The sequence below is a fragment of the Nansenia antarctica genome (assembly GCF_963989245.1).
Source record: "Nansenia antarctica genome assembly, chromosome: 1".
NCBI lineage: Eukaryota > Metazoa > Chordata > Actinopteri > Argentiniformes > Microstomatidae > Nansenia > Nansenia antarctica.
The window spans coordinates 34,946,092-34,965,385 of record NC_137674.1 but is presented as its reverse complement, the minus strand read 5'-3'; the positions used below and the strand labels follow the sequence as shown (position 1 = coordinate 34,965,385).

The 19,294-nt window shown below is 48.0% G+C and overlaps 1 protein-coding gene across 1 annotated transcript; it reads right to left on the bottom strand.

Annotated features, from left to right (window-relative positions):
• Positions 1–4,479: 4,479 nt before the first annotated feature.
• Positions 4,480–9,251, bottom strand: LOC308158637 (photoreceptor outer segment membrane glycoprotein 2-like; the record flags this gene model as incomplete). The annotated part of the gene is made up of 4 exons (XM_080532317.1): positions 4,480–4,746; positions 6,081–6,327; positions 8,051–8,505; positions 9,126–9,251. The coding sequence occupies 4 exons, from the start codon at positions 9,249–9,251 to the stop codon at positions 4,480–4,482; spliced, it is 1,095 nt and encodes a 364-aa protein (XP_080388443.1).
• Positions 9,252–19,294: the final 10,043 nt, after the last annotated feature.

The following is a 19,294-nucleotide window of genomic DNA, read 5'->3' as shown; positions in this document are numbered from 1 at the left end:
GGGGTGTATGTATGTGTGTTGTATGTGTGAGGGGTGTATGTGTGAGGGGTGTATGTATGTGTGTTGTATGTGTGAGGGGTGTATGTGTGAGGGGTGTATGTATGTGTGAGGGGTGTGTTGTATGTGTGAGGGGTGTGTTGTATGTGTGTTGTATGTGTGAGGGGTGTATGTATGTGTGAGGGGTGTATGTATGTGTGTTGTATGTGTGAGGGGTGTATGTATGTATATCCTTACCTTACCACCCTAATCAACTCCTCCCTATCCACAGGATCTGTCCCAGCGGCCTTCAAAATAGCCAGAGTCAAGCCTCTCCTCAAGAAACCTACCCTTGACCCATCATCTGTCCACAATTACAGACCTGTATCCCTTCTCTCCTTCCCTTCCAAAACCCTTGAACGTGCGGCATCTAAACAACTGACTGACTATCACCGGAAGATGGATCACTTAGACCCCCACCAATCCGGCTTCAAGGCTGGGCATTCCACTGAGACTGCGCTCCTTGCTGTCACGGAAGCCCTCCACTCTGCCCAAGCTTCCTCCCTCTCCTCTGTTCTCATTCTCCTTGACCTGTCTGCTGCCTTCGACACAGTCAATCACCAGATCCTTCTCTCCATCCTTTCAGACCTGGGCATCTCTGGCACCGCACACTCCTGGTTTTCTTCCTACCTGGCGGGCCGCTCCTACCAGGTGACCTGGAGAGAATCGCTGTCTTCTCCACGAACCCTTTCCACTGGAGTACCCCAGGGTTCTGTCCTAGGGCCCCTACTTTTCTCCCTCTACACCAAGTCTCTTGGCTCGGTAATCTCTTCACATGGGCTCTCCTACCACAGCTACGCAGACGACACTCAACTCTTCCTGTCCTTCCCCCCGTCTGATGTACATGTGGCAACCCGTATCTCAGTATGTCTCGCTGACATTTCAACTTGGATTGCTGACCACCATCTCAAGCTCAATCTTAACAAGACCGAGCTCCTCTTCATCCCCGGGAAAGCCTGCCCTCTCCAAGACTTCTCCATCACAGTGGAGAACTCTACTGTAACCCCCTCCCTGACAGCCAAGAACCTTGGAGTGATCCTGGATAACCGACTATCCTGTGCGGAGAACATTGCAGCAACGGCTCGCTCCTGCAGATTCTTCCTCTACAACATCAGAAGGATACGACCATTCCTTACCAGAGAGGCAGCGCAACTCTTGACCCAGGCACTGGTCATCTCCCGCCTGGATTACTGCAATGTACTCCTGGCTGGGCTCCCCGCTTCAGCCATTAGACCTCTGCAGCTCATCCAGAATGCTGCTGCCCGGCTGGTATTCAACCTCCCCAAATACTCGCATGTCACCCCTCTCCTTCGCACCCTGCACTGGCTCCCGATAGCAGCTCGCATCAGATTCAAGACCCTGGTGCTTGCATACCAGGCAGCTAAAGGGACAGCCCCTGCCTACCTGAAGGAAATGGTAACCCCCCACACCCCTGCCCGCTCACTCCGCTCCTCCACCTCGGCTGGCCGACTGGCCCCACCTCCTCTACACAGCAGTCGGGCTGCCCGATCACGTCTCTTCACAACACTGGCTCCCCGCTGGTGGAATGAGCTCCCCACGGCCGTCAGAACGGCTGAGTCACTACCCATCTTCCGTCGTAGACTGAAGACCCATCTCTTCAGGTTACATCTTAACTGCTCCTCCTGAGACATCTTCTGACCCTCACCACTACGTCTCCTAAAGACACCTGCTTTCCCCTCTACTGTGTCCCTAAGAACTTCTATTGCCCCCCTTGTAAAAAAATAGGGATAGCAGCGGGCCCGAGCTAGATTACTCTTCCTGCAACGAATGGTGGATTACATGCTTAGTATTCAAATGTATTGATTGTAAGTCGCTTTGGAATAAGGCGTCTGCTAAATGCCAAAAATTTAAATGTAAATGTGTTGTATGTGTGAGGGGTGTGTTGTATGTGTGTTGTATGTGTGAGGGGTGTATGTATGTGTGTTGTATGTGTGAGGGGTGTGTTGTATGTGTGTTGTATGTGTGAGGGGTGTATGTATGTGTGTTGTATGTGTGAGGGGTGTGTTGTATGTGTGAGGGGTGTATGTATGTGTGTTGTATGTGTGAGGGGTGTATGTGTGTTGTATGTGTGAGGGGTGTATGTATGTGTGTTGTATGTGTGAGGGGTGTATGCATGTAGTGTAAAAGCAGGAGGCCCAAAACCCACGCAGGAGGAGACCTCACAGGAACCTGGGTGGAAGAAGGGTAAGTGGAAGAGAACCCTCATCCATTATCCCTCTACTGTGTGAGTCCCCAGTTCTTCTGGACCAGGTCCAGTACTATGTATTGTTTGCCGTAAGTAAGTAAAGCTTTATTTATATAGCACCTTTCATACAAGAAATGCAGCTCAAAGTGCTTTAAAACAGGATAAAAACATATACCAGCATAAAATGAATATATATAAAACAGCAGCTGGCAAATGAGCAGCAGGCAGGGGCAGATGAGCTAGTTAAAGGCTAAATTGAAGAAGTACGTTTTTAGCTTTCTTTTAAAAAATATTTAGTGAGCTGGCTTCCCTGATCTCTAAAGGTGTGTTCCAAAGCTTTGGGGCATAGTTGGCAACGGCTGCGCTCCCGATCTTCTTCTGACTGTTGCTGGGAACCTCTAATAAACTTGCAACAGATGATCTTAGTGTTCTTGAAGCCTGAGGTAAAATACAATTCCTCTCACACCTGACTGTTAAAGATACCATCGATTTGATTTGAGGTGAATGTACCATAGTACCTACTACAACTACCCCCCAGTACTGTTTCTCCTCTGTGTCATATTTCTATTTTTTTAATCTTCCTTCTTCTAGCACGATGACTGCTAATGGCCCCAGGCCTGAGCATAGATTACTTTTTCCTGCTCTGACTTGATGGATAGATGATTCACTTATTTAGTCAAATGTATCGATTGTAAGTCGCTTTGGAATAAGGCGTCTGCTAAATGGCCAAAATGTAAATGAAGTACATGGACATGTCAGTGTGTCAAAGAGAAAGGCGTTAAGTCCCTCTCTCTCCCTTGTCTCTGCGTTCCCTGGCTCGCTGGCTGTAATTGGATCCTGTAGTGTATCTGCTGGCTTATTGAAGGTGAGACATGGATGTCAAATCCCATTAGCTCCCTGGCTACAGGGTCTCTGTTCTCTGTTCGCTCCTGTTGTTCCAGAGAATTCCCTGGCTTGTTCTCTCTCCGTCACGCGCACAGACTTTGAATTATAAGACTGTTTCATTGTACAATTTCACACCGTTGTATTGAAAGGCAAAAACAATGCACGCAGTTTGATATTTTTCAGTGGTTTATGTCAGAGAGAGTGTACAATAGAAAAATAAGCACCTTATGGAGCACCTTTTAATTTGTTTCCCACTAGTCTGTGCTTGGTCTTCACAATTCTCCCCTTCAATATGTGATACCACTGGTAGTAAACACAAGTAAACACACTTGACAAAGAAATACTTTTGTGTTGAAGAAGGCGAGTTATTAACTACACATTCTAGACGGTCTTCCTTCGCTATTGTCTTCAGTAATACAAGCATTGAAGCAAGCATCGAGAGCAACGATTATCCCAATCTTGATAACAGCAGTTATGAAGACAAAAAGATAATCTGTACAAGTTTCTGTCACTTGTTGCACAGTGTACATCTCAGGTTTCTCCTCTGTTGGCGTTGTTTAACACTCCTCAACGCTCAAACAGCCCTTCCCCTGCTCTCTCCTGCGTTCACACCCTGCACAATCTGGTCCTTATGACAAGGCTAGGTCATAACATTGTGTAAGACCCAGTTACTTAAGCCCCTTTCACACATGTATACAAGCCTTCCCAGTAGATTCCATGGAATTTCCCGGGTTGGCCTAAGTGTGAACGCGACTGACCAGGGAAATTCGACCAGGCAATTACCCGGGTCACAACCATGTATTTTTCCATGGAATTTACAGGGAAGCCTTAGGTGTGAATAGAAGTCTGAATATTCCCTGGTCCGTTACTGGTCTATACAAGAGAAACAGGGGAGGAGATGTCTACAGTAGCTGTATCTATCCAATTAAATAATTTCACACAATACCAAGTTTCTATCTGATGTCTAAGGTTCATTCTTGATGATAATATCCAGGCGTACGCACGCAGGCCTATCCATCTCTAAAATATCAAACGCTTCATAGTTGTTGTTGTTGTTGTTGTCGTTGTTGTTGTTGTCCCATTACATGCTGATTGGGATCTGAACCAATGCCCCTATCACAACAGGTGGGCTGAGGCACATGTAGAAATGTGGTTGGTAGTAAGTTGATATTCATTAATAGTACGTCCCCCTCATAAACATGGCTCCATTTGCGGAAGAAATCTTGACCAGCCATATTATGACATCAATATGATTCCATGTCTCTGTATGAAAACACATGATGGATAGATCATATTCTCTGGACCAGGTGAACAGCCTTGTTCGTGATTGTTCAAGGCGGTTGATAGTCAGGTCAGCTGGCTACAGGTATCTGCTTAGGTGGTACATTGTCTGGTCCGTAGTGGGCTGTAGAGGGGACGTCGATGTTGGGGTCTCCGTTGTTGGACGTGTCGATCTGGTTGCACTTGCCCAGGCTCTTGATGATGTTGAAGTTAGTGCGCGCCGTCTCCACGAAGCTGTTCTCCAGCAGCCAGCCGTCCGACTCGGAGTCGGGGTCCCCCTGCCGCAGCACGTTCTCCAGGGAGGTCTGGAGGTAGCGCACCCCCGTCAGCACCGACAGCTACAGGAGACACACAAATACAACAATTATTTATTTCTTCTTCTATCACGACGACTGCCAATGGCCCCTGGCCTGAGCTAGATTACTCTTCTTCTTCCTGCTATGACTGGTGGATTGATGATTCACTTGCTTAGTCAAATGTATCAATTGTAAGTCGCTTTGGAATAAGGCGTCTGCTAAATGCCAAAAATGTAAATCTAAATGTAAAATACAACTATCTTTGAAAGAATCCTTTGGTTCACTGCAGAGAGTAAACTTAAGTAAGATGACGTATCTTAAATCAAGTCAATATATGCTTGTTTTTTTTGTCTGACTGCACTAGTTTTAAAATATCTTTTACTTGTTTTAAGAAAGTCATGGCAAGTGAAATGTTATGGCAAGTGAACGTAATATTCCCCCATTATATTTCTTTTTTTTGAGAGCTGACGTTTTGCAGTGTAGTTCCTACTTGAACCTAAAACATTTTAAAAACATAGATAAACTGTGAATATAATGTGCAGGTCAGAGTAAGACACAGTATGTGTGTGTTGTTCTCTCCTGAGAGGAGCTGCCTGCTGGTTTGGCGCTGGTATCCCGGGTCAGACAGAGGACAGGGGGCGTCTCCCAGGAGAGACTGGATGGATAACCTGGAGCCACCGGCCCAGCAGAGGTTTAGGGTGGGATTAGAGCACACGCAAAGCTAATGAACAGGACAGCTAATCATGCTATTGGAGGAGAGAGGGCCAGGGAGGATGAACAGCGCTCTGGAATATAGCCATGACCACTTCCTGCACATATGACTGGTTATAGATATAGAATAAAGCACACACACAGACAACTGGTTATAGATATAGAATAAAGACATCGACCCCCCTGTACTGTTTCTCCTGTGTCTTCTCCTTCCTTCTTCTAGCACGACGACTGCATAGATGACTTTTTCCTGCTGTGACTAGTGGATAGTTGATTCACTTACTTATTTATGTATTGATTGTAAGTCGGTATTGAATAAATAAGGCGCCTGCTAAATGCCAAAAATTTCAATTTAAATAAAGCACACACAGATGTAGATCGAGTAGTTTGAATCTAAAAGAAAGGAGTGGTGTACTGCATGTAAACTTAAAAAAATAAATCCACGTATTGTTTACATATCAACAGACATGCTGCTGACATTACGTGTCAACAGACACTGTTGTTCTTACTGTACATATCTTCGCCCTTGTCTGTATATATCACACTGTACATAATCTGTCCATATTTTTATGGCTTTTGCACTATTGCACTAATGCCAAACTGCGTTTCGTTGTCTTTGTACTCTATCAATGACAATTGAATCTGAATCTGAGTCTGAGTCTGACCTCAAACAGCCAGATGATGAGGACGGTGAGGCCGATGCTCTGCATGATGTGTGTGTAGTAGTCCAGCAGGGCCTGGCGGCAGCCCTTCTTCCACAGGTTTAACTCCTCAGTCTGGTAGTCGTAGTTGAAGTGGGCGGAGTTGTTGGTGATCTGGTGCTGGATGCAGGGCCGCGGGGAGTTGATGTTACAGCAGCTGAACGGGACGCTGTCCATCAGGTACTTCCCCTGCACGTTACTCCTCAGACGGCTGGAGGGAGGGAGGGCGGGGGAAGGGAGGGAGAGGGTGGGGGGGGGGAAAGAGGGAACGGGAGAGAGAGAGTAGGAAGGAGAGAGAGAGAGAGAGAGGGGGGGGGAGAGTAGGAGAGAGAGAAGGAAGGAGAGAGAGAGAGAGAGAGTAGGAAGGAGAGAAAGAGTAGAAAGGAGAGAGTAGGAAGGAGAGAGAGAGTAGGAGAGAGAGTAGGAAGGAGAGAGAGAGTAGGATGGGGAGAGAGAATGAGATAGTAGGAAGGAGAGAGGGAGTAGAAAGGGGAGAGAGATAGAAGGAGTGTAGGAAGGGGAGAGAGAGAGAGAGTGTGTAGGAAGGAGGGAGAGAGGGAGGTTGGTTTATGAAGGGGTCCTACAGTACCTGTTGTTCCTGAGTTCAGGTGAGTGTACCAGTGTTCAGTTATGACAAGAACATGCCCCTCTACTTACTCCATCACCCTCGACTTACTCGACTTACTCCATCACCTCCCTGAGGGACATCTCTCTACTTACTCCATCACCTCCCTGAGGGACATCTCTCTACTTACTCCATCACCTCCCTGAGGGACATCTCTCTACTTACTCCATCACCTCCCTGAGGGACACCTCTCTACTTACTCCATCACCTCCCTGAGGGACATCTCTCTACTTACTCCATCACGTCCCTGAGGGACACCTCTCTACTTACTCCATCACCTCCCTGAGGGACACCTCTCTACTTACTCCATCACCTCCCTGAGGGACATCTCTCTACTTACTCCATCACCTCCCTGAGGGACATCTCTCTACTTACTCCATCACCTCCCTGAGGGACATCTCTCTACTTACTCCATCACCTCCCTGAGGGACATCTCTCTACTTACTCCATCACCTCCCTGAGGGACATCTCTCTACTTACTCCATCACCTCCCTGAGGGACATCTCTCTACTTACTCCATCACCTCCGAGGACACCTCTCTACTTACTCCATCACCTCCCTGAGGGACATCTCTCTACTTACTCCATCACCTCCCTGAGGGACACCTCTCTACTTACTCCATCACCTCCCTGAGGGACATCTCTACTTACTCCATCACCTCCCTGAGGGACACCTCTCTACTTACTCCATCACCTCCCTGAGGGACATCTCTCTACTTACTCCATCACCTCCCTGAGGGACACCTCTCTACTTACTCCATCACCTCCCTGAGGGACATCTCTCTACTTACTCCATCACGTCCCTGAGGGACATCTCTCTACTTACTCCATCACCTCCCTGAGGGACATCTCTCTACTTACTCCATCACCTCCCTGAGGGACATCTCTCTACTTACTCCATCACGTCCCTGAGGGACATCTCTCTACTTACTCCATCACCTCCCTGAGGGACATCTCTCTACTTACTCCATCACCTCCCTGAGGGACATCTCTCTACTTACTCCATCACTTCTCTGAGGGACATCTCTCTACTTACTCCATCACCTCTCTGAGGGACATCTCTCTCTACTCTCTACTACCCAAGGATATCCGCCTCTCTCCAACCCTGGACATATTCAAAGCTGCCCTGAATACCCACCTTTTCACCATTGCATTCAACCTGTAATAGCTGTTTCACTGTTTCTTGTTTTGTGTGTTTGTCTCTCTGGCTCTGTTCTGTTTGTTCCATGCCCTTGTAAAGCAACCTTGGGTTTGTGAAAGGCGCTATATAAATGTAAGTTATTATTATTATTATTATTATTATTACTTACTCCATCACCTCCCTGAGGCTCATGTCCAGGTAGCGGTTGCTGACCCACTGGATCTGGAACCAGTCCCTGAAGCCTGTGTTGCCGCAGCAGTGGAACTCCATCTGCAGCAGGTCCACGGTGCGCTTCAGGAAGCACCTCCCGGGCGTGTCCGTGTCCTTGTAGTAGCGCATGGCGTCGCGCAGCCCCTCAGTCAGTGACTCCTCCAGCTCGCTGCGCATGCCGTAGCACATGAGCGCCCCCACCAGGATGCAGAAGGTGAAGAAGAAGGTGCAGATGATGTAGGGCAGCATCAGCAGCTTCCAGCGCAGGAACTTGGTGGTGTCCACGCAGTCGTAGCAGATCTTCCCTCCCAGGAAGTTGATGGCGCAGGCGATGAGGCCCACGGCGATGAGCATGTTGGGGACGTAGTGGATGTCCCTCTCATCCATCAGCTCCCAGCGCTTGTTGATCTCCACCTTCCAGGTTTCATACACACACACACACACATACACACACACGCAGCAACACACACACAGAGACAGACACACGCACCGACACACAGAGACAGACGCAGACACACACAGCGACACACAGAGACACACACACCGACACACAGAGACAGACGCAGACACACACACAAACACAAACACACACACAGACACAGAGACACCAACACACACACACACACACACCGGACACACACACACACACACACACACACACACACACACACACACACACACACACAAGGCAAGGCAAGTTTATTTGTATAGCACATTTCATACAACAGGGGCAATTCAAAGTGCTTTACATACATTATTTAAAAATACAGCAAGAGGAGCATAGTAAGAAAGTAAAAATGAAAAGTGAATATAAGAAGTAAATAGATAAAACATTCAAAGACAATAGTTAACGGATAAAATACATTGATTGAAGTGTTTGTGTTTAATAACTGCAGCAAAACATGACGTTTTTTAGCTTATATTTAAATATGTTTAGGGTTTGGGCCTGTTTGATTATTTCAGGGAGTTTGTTTCAGGAGCATGCGGTGGCAGCGTGACTGAAAGCTGATGCACCGTGTTTTTATCGTGTTCACCTTCAGGAAGAGTCCCAGGCTGAAGAGGATGACCCCCGTCACCACGGAAACCCAGTTGAGGATCCACAGCACCTGCGCCAGCTTGTCCCGGTTGGTCTTGGTGAACTTCACTTTCAGAACGGCCATTTTGTTTTGTTTTGTTTTTTAGATTAGTTTTGTTTTTGTTCGTTGTTTCATTCGGTGGTGTCGTGATGCCGGACGGATGGATGGATGGATGGATGGATGGATGGATGGATGGATGGATAGAGGTCGGGGGGGAGAGGACTAGGAGATGTGTGGAGCTATGGAGGACAAGGGGGGGAGGGGGGGGAACGGGGTTGTGGACGTGGAGTCTTCAGAAGGTCCTCACATAAGCAGCTTAGTTCAGTGGTTGTGATCAGGTTCTTGGATAAAGGTTTCCTTCTGGAAGGTTTGGCAGGCCTGAGAAACCACAACGGAAATTGACACTAGAACAGCCGTGGGTGGGGTCATTAACACTAGAACAGCCATGGGTGAGGTCATTAACACTAGAACCGCCGTGGGTGGGGTCATTAACAATAGAAGAGCCATGGGTGGGGTCATTAACACTAGAACAGCCGTGGGTGGGGTCATTAACACTAGAACAGCTGTGGGTGGGGTCATTAACACTAGAACAGCCATAGGTGGGGTCATTAACACCAGAACAGCCATGGGTGGGGTCATTAACACTAGAACAGCCATGGGTGGGGTCATTAACAATAGGACAGCCGTGGGTGGGTTCATTAACACTAGAACAGCCATGTGTGGGGTCATTAACACTAGAACAGCCGTGGGTGGGGTCATTAACACTAGAACAGCCATGGGTGGGGTCATTAACACCAGAACAGCCGTGGGTGGGGTCATTAACAATAGGACAGCCGTGGGTGGGTTCATTAACACTAGAACAGCCATGGGTGGGGTCATTAACACCAGAACAGCCGTGGGTGGGGTCATTAACACTAGAACAGCCGTGGGTGGGGTCATTTGACCAAGTGAGTGCACTCGATCAAATTTCAGGGCCCTCCTTTCATGACTTTTCCTAGATATGTGCATTCTACCACCTAGTATCCTTACATTTTCAAAATCACATCAGGATAAGCTAGTATAAAGCTATTTTGCAGTTTTTCTGTGTAGGAGGCAGGCTAATTTACAAGACGCTTCCCATTGTAAAGACTATGGTTATTTGACCCCAGAGGCGGCTCTTACAGTAGGTAAAAAGGGCACGGCTGTTCTAGTGTTAACTGTCACTTAGATGTAACTGTCACTGAAATAAGATTTGACAGTTGGTGATGTGGTGTTCTAGTGTTATACAGCCAATCTTTTTAGGACATTTTAGTTCCTTTCCTCCTTTTTGGGGTTTTTCTTTGAGCCTCTCTCTAGTAGTAGGTAAAAAAGGCACGGCTGTTCTCGTATTAAATGACACAAGCATTTCCAGGGCTGGTCTCCTCACTGTAATTCACAATGTAGTCTCTATAATACTGAGGTAAATGGATTTCCTTCTCTCAGCCTTCTAGACAAGTGTGAAAAATGTGTTGTGCGAACCTCTACAGAAGCGTGTCATCCATCAACCAAACTAAGTGTGTTGTTGACATATAAAGCAATATAAAGCGGCAGATATTCACAGACATACAAAAGAAATAGAAGAACAACAGACAATGCTGAAATAACACCCATGGAAATGATGAAGAATCGACACTGTCTATGTACCAAGTTCTTTACAAAAACATAGAAGATTTCCCAAGCACCTCTAACTATCGATACACAGTGGACAGAAAACAATCCCACGCTTTAGCTGACTGGCTGGAACACCGATCATCCTTTCAGACTAGAGAGAATCACCCGTTATAACAACCCCACCGCACCTACCTGAGTCTGGGCCGCATTCACCTGGTCGGTCTGGTCTGACTCCAGCCTCGGTTGGAGGAGTTTGTTCTTGTTTCTCTTTGTTGTTAAGAGACATCCATCCTAACATTTGGCCTGGTCGTAGCAGAGCCAGTAACACCCAGACAGCCGTAGCAGCGTCAGAGTGATCCGTGCCCTGACCCTGCTCTCTAATCCTCTCTAATCATTAATCAGCCCTGGAGGATTTGCACCTATCCTTCTGCCACCTGTGCAAATCTGACTACCTGCAGCCAGCCAGAGAGCTGTGAGGGCCAACGCCCACTGACGTGTGTGTATATGTGTGTGTGTGTGTGTGTGTGTGTGTGTGTGTGTGTGTGTGTGTGTGTGTGTGTGTGTGTGTGTGTCTGTGTCTGTAATATATAATAATAATAATATAATACATGCCATTTAGCTGCCACTTTTATCCAAAGCTACTTACATTGCAGTGAGTGCATACATTTTTCAGTATATATGGTCCTTTTGCATCAGTAGCCTACAAAAAAAAAAAATATATATAAATATACAGTATATATATAAATAATAATAATAATAATGTAATAATAATAATGATTAAAAACATTACTCTCTCAAGCACAACTTTATATAAAGACACATTATTTTTTTAATACGAAGGTGTTGGATCCAACATCTCTTTAAAGTGTCAGGATATTATAATGAGATAATCATCGACCCCCCTGAACGAGAGGACAGACATGTGTGTGCTGCCCCCTGGTGGTTTGGGGGAAACACACATGTGGCCAGTGAAAGTGAAGTGGTCAGGAGAGGGTCAGTCCTGCGGTAGTAAATCCATCTTCCACTAGTCTTGGGATATAAACACACTCTCATTTTCAGAGCTCATTTGCAACAAAGTGTACACACACGCACACGCACGCACGCACGCACGCGCACGCACGCACGCACACGCACACACACACACACACACACACACACATTTACACACACACACACACACACATTTACACACACACACACACACACACACACATTTACACACACACACACACACACACATTTACACACACACACACACACACACACACACACACACACACACACACACACACTTACACATGGCCAATCAGCCAAGGGGATCTTCACTGAGAGTAAGATTATTGGATTAGCTAGGCCAAAGGAGCTTGTGTGAGAAGACAATTCCATTGTGAACACAGGCTGGCATGATCCAGGGGCAGGAGGAATACACTGCACCACTGCACCACTGCACACCTGGGACAGGTAAGTCCTTCAGTAATGAGTGTGAGTGTGAACATGAGTGTGGAGCTCTAGAGACTAACAGTGGTGGTTGGGGCACCTAGGTGGCATAATGGGTTAAGCGTCGATCATGTAACCGCAGGGTTCCCGGCTCGATTCCGGCCTCGGACATTTCCTGCATGTCATCCCTTCTCTCTCTCTCTCACCTATCCTTCCTGTCAAAATCTCTACTGTCTCTATCAATAAAAAGAAAAATATGAGTGGGACTTCCCCACTCAGAAAAAACAAACAAAACAGTGGTGGTAAAAAGGCTGTAACATGGCTATAATGTACTGTAATCTGCCCTTCCATGGATCTGTTATTATCACGAGGGAGTAAAACAGAGGAGCTACTTCTACTAGTAAACATCTTCTTGGAAAGGCCAGAAGGTTCTCATCCATGGAGGCTAGACCCTCTTAAATTGCAAGAAGTGTCACAGTGTATTCTTGGATACAGTATTATATTGAACGTCAAAAGACTATCAATAAGTCAGTGATCGTCTCTGCTGCCTGTGTGTTCAGATGCGGTGCTGATGGTGGCGGGGTAATGTTCATTCATTTAACGCATACACCTCTTTTGCAATGGGATTAAAACCAACTATGGCCATGACGGATTATATTCAGTTACAGCCATTATTTAGACAAATAGATTACAGTGAACGTGTACTGTGTGTAAAGAACTATACAGACAGAGCTACAGAGCAAACGCTAGCCTGCTGTGACTTCAACAATAATGTTGTTGTTGCAAAGAGGTGGCAAACTAGGAAGTTGATGAACGAACACTTCACTCTCTTCAACAACAAGGACTAAGGTGTCTCATTGGCGCTCATAGTCAACCTCTGATATCCCCAGACGTGACAGCGGTACCAGCAGGGAGAGGATGGACCCAGAGGACCAGTGGTCCCGGGCCTTGGCTGGCAACAATGTGAGGGCAGTCCTCCGTCAGCTACAGAGCCTCTCAGCTGCAGGTGAGATAATAATAATAATAATAACTTTTATTTGTATAGCACTTTTCCTGCAAACGTTGCAGCTCAAAGTGCTTTAAATGATTACATTTTTAGATGACCAGACTGGCAACCTGTGTCTCTGTGTGTGAGTAGGTATATGTACATGTCTCTGTGTGTGAGTAGGTATACTGTATGTACATGTGTGTCTCTGTGTGTGAGTAGGTATATGTACATGTGTGTCTCTGTGTGTGAGTAGGTATATGTACATGTGTGTGTCTGTGTGTGAGTAGGTATATGTACATGTATGTGTCTCTGTGTGTGAGTAGGTATATGTACATGTGTGTGTCTCTGTGTGTGAGTAGGTATATGTACATGTGTGTGTCTGTGTGTGAGTAGGTATATGCATATGTGTGTGTCTCTGTGTGTGAGTAGGTATATGTACATGTCTCTGTGTGTGAGTAGGTATATGTACATGTGTGTGTCTCTGTGTGTGAGTAGGTATATGTACATGTGTGTGTCTCTGTGTGTGAGTAGGTATATGTACATGTGTGTGTCTCTGTGTGTGAGTAGGCATATGTACATGTGTGTGTCTCTGTGTGTGAGTAGGTATATGTACATGTGTGTGTGTCTCTGTGTGTGAGTAGGCATATGTACATGTGTGTCTCTGTGTGTGAGTAGGTATATGTACATGTGTGTGTCTCTGTGTTTGAGTAGGTATACTGTATGTACATGTGTGTCTCTGTGTGTGAGTAGACATATGTGTGTGTCTCTGTGTGTGAGTAGGTATATGTACATGTGTGTCTCTGTGTGTGAGTAGGCATATGTGTGTGTCTCTGTGTGTGAGTAGGTATATGTACATGTGTGTCTCTGTGTGTGAGTAGGTATATGTACATGTGTGTATCTCTGTGTGTGAGTAGGTATATGTACATGTGTGTCTCTGTGTGTGAGTAGGTATATGTACATGTATGTGTCTCTGTGTGTGAGTAGGTATATGTACATGTGTGTGTCTCTGTGTGTGAGTATGTACGTATATGTACATGTCTCTGTGTGTGAGTAGGTATATGTATATGTACGTGTCTCTGTGTGTGAGTAGGTATATGTACATGTATGTGTCTCTGTGAGTGAGTAGGTATATGTACATGTGTGTGTCTCTGTGTGTGAGTAGGTATATGTACATGTGTGTGTCTCTGTGTGTGAGTAGGTATATGTACATGTGTGTGTCTCTGTGTGTGAGTAGGTATATGTACATGTGTGTGTCTCTGTGTGTGAGTAGGTATATGTATATGTACGTGTCTCTGTGTGCGAGTAGGTGATGCGGAGGTGGAGGAAAGCCTTGCCATGTTCAGTGTCTGGGTGCAGAGGACGGCTGAATTTACGAAGAAGGAGTTGCTCACCCTCTGTAAGCACATACCCGTTAACCTGTGTGCCGCTCCAGACAGAGCTAAAGGCGATTGATTTCGATTCAACCTTGGCTGTATCCCTGACTTTCTCTCCCTTTCCTCTTCTCTCTCTGGGTGTCTCTGGGTCTCTCTCTCTCTCTCTGGGTCTCTCTCTATCTCTCTCTCTCTGTCTCTCCCTCTCACTCTCTTTCTCTATCTCTCTCTCGGGTCTCTCTCTGGGTCTCTCTATTGTCTCTCTGTCTCTCCCTCTCTGGGTCTCTCCCTGGGTCTCCCCTCCCCTCCCTCCCCCCCCCGCTCTCCTCCCTCCCCCCTCCTCCCTCCCCTCCCCCCACCTCCCTCCCCTCCCGTGCTCCCCTCCCTCCTCCCCTCCCCTCCCCTCCTCCCCTCCCCCCTCCTCCCCTCCTCCCCTCCCCCCTCCTCCTCCCCTCCCGTCCTCCCCTCCCTCCTCCCCTCCCCTCCCCTCCTCCCCTCCCCCTCCTCCCCTCCCCTCCCCTCCCCTCCTCCCCTCCCCCCTCCTCCTCCCCTCCCCGCCTCCCCTCCCCCCTCCTCCTCCCTCCCCAGGTTTCAGTCGTTGCCAGGGCCTGTGGATGTTCCTGGACCAGCGCTCCTTCACCAGGGTGCACCTGCTGCTGCAGAGGCTGAGGAACCTCCTGACCCTGGGACAGTGGGGCAGGAGGCAACACCGCCCCACCCTCCTCTGGCATGGTACGGTACTACACACCTCTGGCACGGTAGGGTAGACCTACACACCTCTGGCCTGGTACTGGTATTAGTCACTAGTCTGTTTTATATGATGAGGTATTGTGTCCAACTCCTTTGTGATGTTGACAGTAACACAGTATGGGACAGAAGGTTTGTCCGATTTTCTGATCATTAACCAATCTGACATGTAAGTGCTTTTGGATGAATACTGACCTCTCTCTCTCTCTCCCTCTCTCTCTCTCGGTGTCTGTGTCTGTGTCTGTGTCTGTGTCTGTGTCTGTGTGTGTGTGTGCAGATCTAGGGGTCCCGTGTGTTGTGTGCAAAGGGGGCTGTGGCCCGGCAGGGGGGCAGGGGGGCTGTGGACCACCAGGGGGGCGGGGGTGCTGGACCTGGGAGCGCAGAGCTCTGAAGCAGCACATCTGGCTGGGGCGGCTGGTGCAGTGGTGGGGCATCACCGGACTGCTGCCTAAATACCCCGGTAAGACCAAATACCCTGGTAAGACCAAATACCCTGGTAAGGAGCGTTTCTAACTGCACTGGATGAAATATCTTAAATCAAGGCAATAGTTACTTGTTTTTTGTCTGAGTGCACTTGTTTTAAGACATTAACATGAAAGAAGACTACTCGCTGAAAAAAGTATTGTTCTAATCTTGATCTACAAACTGTCAGGCACAAGCAAACAGTGTCCTCCTCACACTTCTCTCCTCTCTTCTCTTCTCCTCTCTTCTCTTCTATTCTCCTCTCTTCTCTTCTCTTCCTTCTCCTCTCCTCTCTTCTCCTCTCTTCTCTTCTCTTCCTTCTTCTCCTCTCTTCTCTTCTCTTCTCTTTTCTCTTCCTTCTCTTCTCTTCTCTCCTCTTCTCTCCTCTCCTCTCCTCTCCTCTCCTCTCCTCTCCTCTCCTCTCCTCTCCTCTCCTCTCTTCTCTTCTCTTCTCCTCTCAGAGGCTCAAGAAATGAAGCGTATCTCTCAGATGTGGAGAGAGATGGACCACAGCCACCGGAAGGCTTGTCTGGAGACGCCTGGGTAACTAACTCTCACACGACTGTCCTCCTCCCTGCTCTCCTCCTCCCTGCTCTCCTTCTCTCTCCTTCCCCCTCTCATTCCATCTATACACACTATAGTTCTTTCTTTATCTCCTCTCCTCATCTTCTTCCCTCTCCTCTATCTTCATTTGATTAGATTGGAGGAGGAAGGAAGGGAAAGATGGAACTCGCTGATCCAAGGTATGGTGGCTCACGTGGACAAACAGCACGGGCCTATCTGGAGCTGTGAGGATAGCCCAGACCAGTGCTACCCTCCTCCTAGCCTCCAGGCTCTGCTGAGGCTCGTCTTGGTGCCTCGCGTCGACCACAAGTCAGTCCAGGCCATCGTATCCGACCAATGAAACCAATGTCCTCGTTATACAAACATTCTGGGGATTTTTTAAAACTTTTTTTTACTGATTTATTGCCATGAAATCAACTTGTCAGCCAATTGTTGGAATTTGGTATTTTTGGTCTAGGCACAGGGTCTGCCATATTCGGCATCCCTAGAGCAATTAGGAGTTAAGTGCCTTGCTCAAGGGCACATGCAGCTCCCTCCTGAGGCAGGGGATCGAACTAGCAACCTTCCGATTGCTAGCTGGTCTCTCTCTCTAACCTCTAGGCTACCTGCCGCCCCCTGTTGAGGATGTATAACGTATGTTGTAAACAGTTGTAAACGTTGTATTCTTGATGTTACAACACTTAACTCTGCGTCTCCCAGCTCATGTACTTCATCCTGGACGTGGCTAGCTTCCTGCGGTGCAAAGACGACCTCCTGCAGTCCTTCTGCCACGCCTTCAACATCCCCCCCGGCTTCTCCCAGCTGGTCCGGGGCTTCTGGCTCCTCGACCACGGCCACGTGGCGGTACGTTGACCTCTGACCTCATACTAGTGTCTCCCATGTCCCTACTGGGTTGAGAATCACCAGAGATGTATAACAGAGCCAAAATGGTGGTCACAGTGTCCTGTGTGCGTACCCTACTGGATCCAGAATCAGCAGTGATGAAACAGAGCCAAAATGGTGGTCACAGTGTCCCATGTCCAAACCCTACTGGGATTCACAATCAGCAGAGATGTATAACAGAGCCAAAATGGCAGTCACACAGTGTCCCATGTCCATACCCTACTGGGTTCAGAATCAGCAGAGATGAAACACAGCCAAAATGGTGGTCTCTCACAGTGTCCCATGTCCATACTGGATTCAGAATCAGCAGAGATGTATAACAGAACCAAAATGGTGGTCACAGTGTCCTGTGTCCATACCCTACTGGATCCAGAATCGATCGAGAACATTGATGTATAACAGAGCCAAAATGGAGGTCATAGTGTCCTATCTCCATACCCGACAGCAGGGGTGTATAACAGAGCCAAAATGGTTGTCACAGTGTCCCATGTCCAGAGCCAAAATGGTGGTCACAGTGTCCCATGTTCAGTGCCAAAATGGCGGTCACTCACTCACAGTGTCCTGCTGTGTCTGTGTGTCCCGTGCAGGGCTCCTTAGAGCTGCTGTGTCTATGTGTCCTGCTGTGTCTGTGTGTCCTGTGCAGGGCTCCATAGAGCTGCTGCTGAGCCCCTCCAGGTCCGCTGCCCCCTGCTGGCTGGCCTGGCAGCACCGCTGCGTCCTCCACGGCCTGCTGGGCAGGAAGCAGCCCCTGCTGGCGCTGAGGTACCTCTACCGGACCGCCCCGCCCGTAGAGAGCCCACTGGACCTCCGGGTCTGCGCTGACGTGCTTCTGCAGAACGGGTACAGATCCTCCTTAGATCCTACTGGTGATAAACTGCTTGTAGTATTGTAGTGACAGATACTGTATGTGTGTAGTTGGGCGCCTGTGGTGCAGGAGGTAGAGCCGGCGTCTAACAATCTCAAGGTCGGCAGATCGGCGGTTCGAACCCCGGCTGGTCACGTGTCGAGGTGTCCTTGGGCAAGACACTGAACCCCAAATTACTCCCAATGAGCGGGCTACCTTGCATGGTAGCTTGCCGCCATTGGTGTGTGAATGTGTGTGTAAATGAGATACAGTATGACTCTATATGGCTGGTTGTTGGCTGATGTGTGTGTGTCTATGTGTCTGTGTGTGTGGCCTCCAGCCGCGTCGCAGACGCCTGGGCCCTGCTGAGAAAAGCAGGAACAGGAAGTGATGACATCACCAGGTACATCCTCCAGGGGTGTGAGAGGCGTGGTCTGGGTGCGGAGGCCTCCAATCGCGTGGCAGCGGTCTGCAAGGTCAGCGACCCCTATGAAACAACCCCATCACTCACCTACACACATTGTACACATTAGTGGAGGCTGGTGGCAGTAGTAATCGGAGGATGGGCTCTTTGTAATGCCTGGAGTGGAATAAGGAATGGTGTCAAACACCATGTACAAAATAGATACAACCTGTTTATTGCTGTCATCACAATTTTTAGATTAGATTAAACTTTATTGTCATCGCAGAGTGAGAAAGTACTATACAACAAAATGCAGTTTAGCATCCAACCAAAAGCGTACATTTAGTGATATAAGGCCATGATATAAATGGAACGAGAAGAATTTCTGTTGAAAAGGTGTTAAGGGTTGAAGGGTTAAAACCGGCACCTTTTTCAGAGTGAAGGTCGTAGCTTTCAGTCCGGCGAGGCTGAGAGTCGGCGTGGAGGAGAGGGCGACACTCGGTGCTTCAGAACCACAGGGACACACGACCCGACAGTACCAGAGACAGGTATGGACCCCTGGCTGTACAGTACCAGAGACAGGTATGGCCTTCTGGCTGTAACAGTACCAGAGACAGGTATGGCCCTCTGGCTGTAACAGTACCAGAGACAGGTATGGACGCCTGGCTGTACAGTACCAGAGACAGGTATGGACCCCTGGCTGTACAGTACCAGAGACAGAGACAGGTATGGACCCCTGGCTGTACAGTACCAGAGACAGGTATGGACCCCTGGCTGTACAGTACCAGAGACAGAGACAGG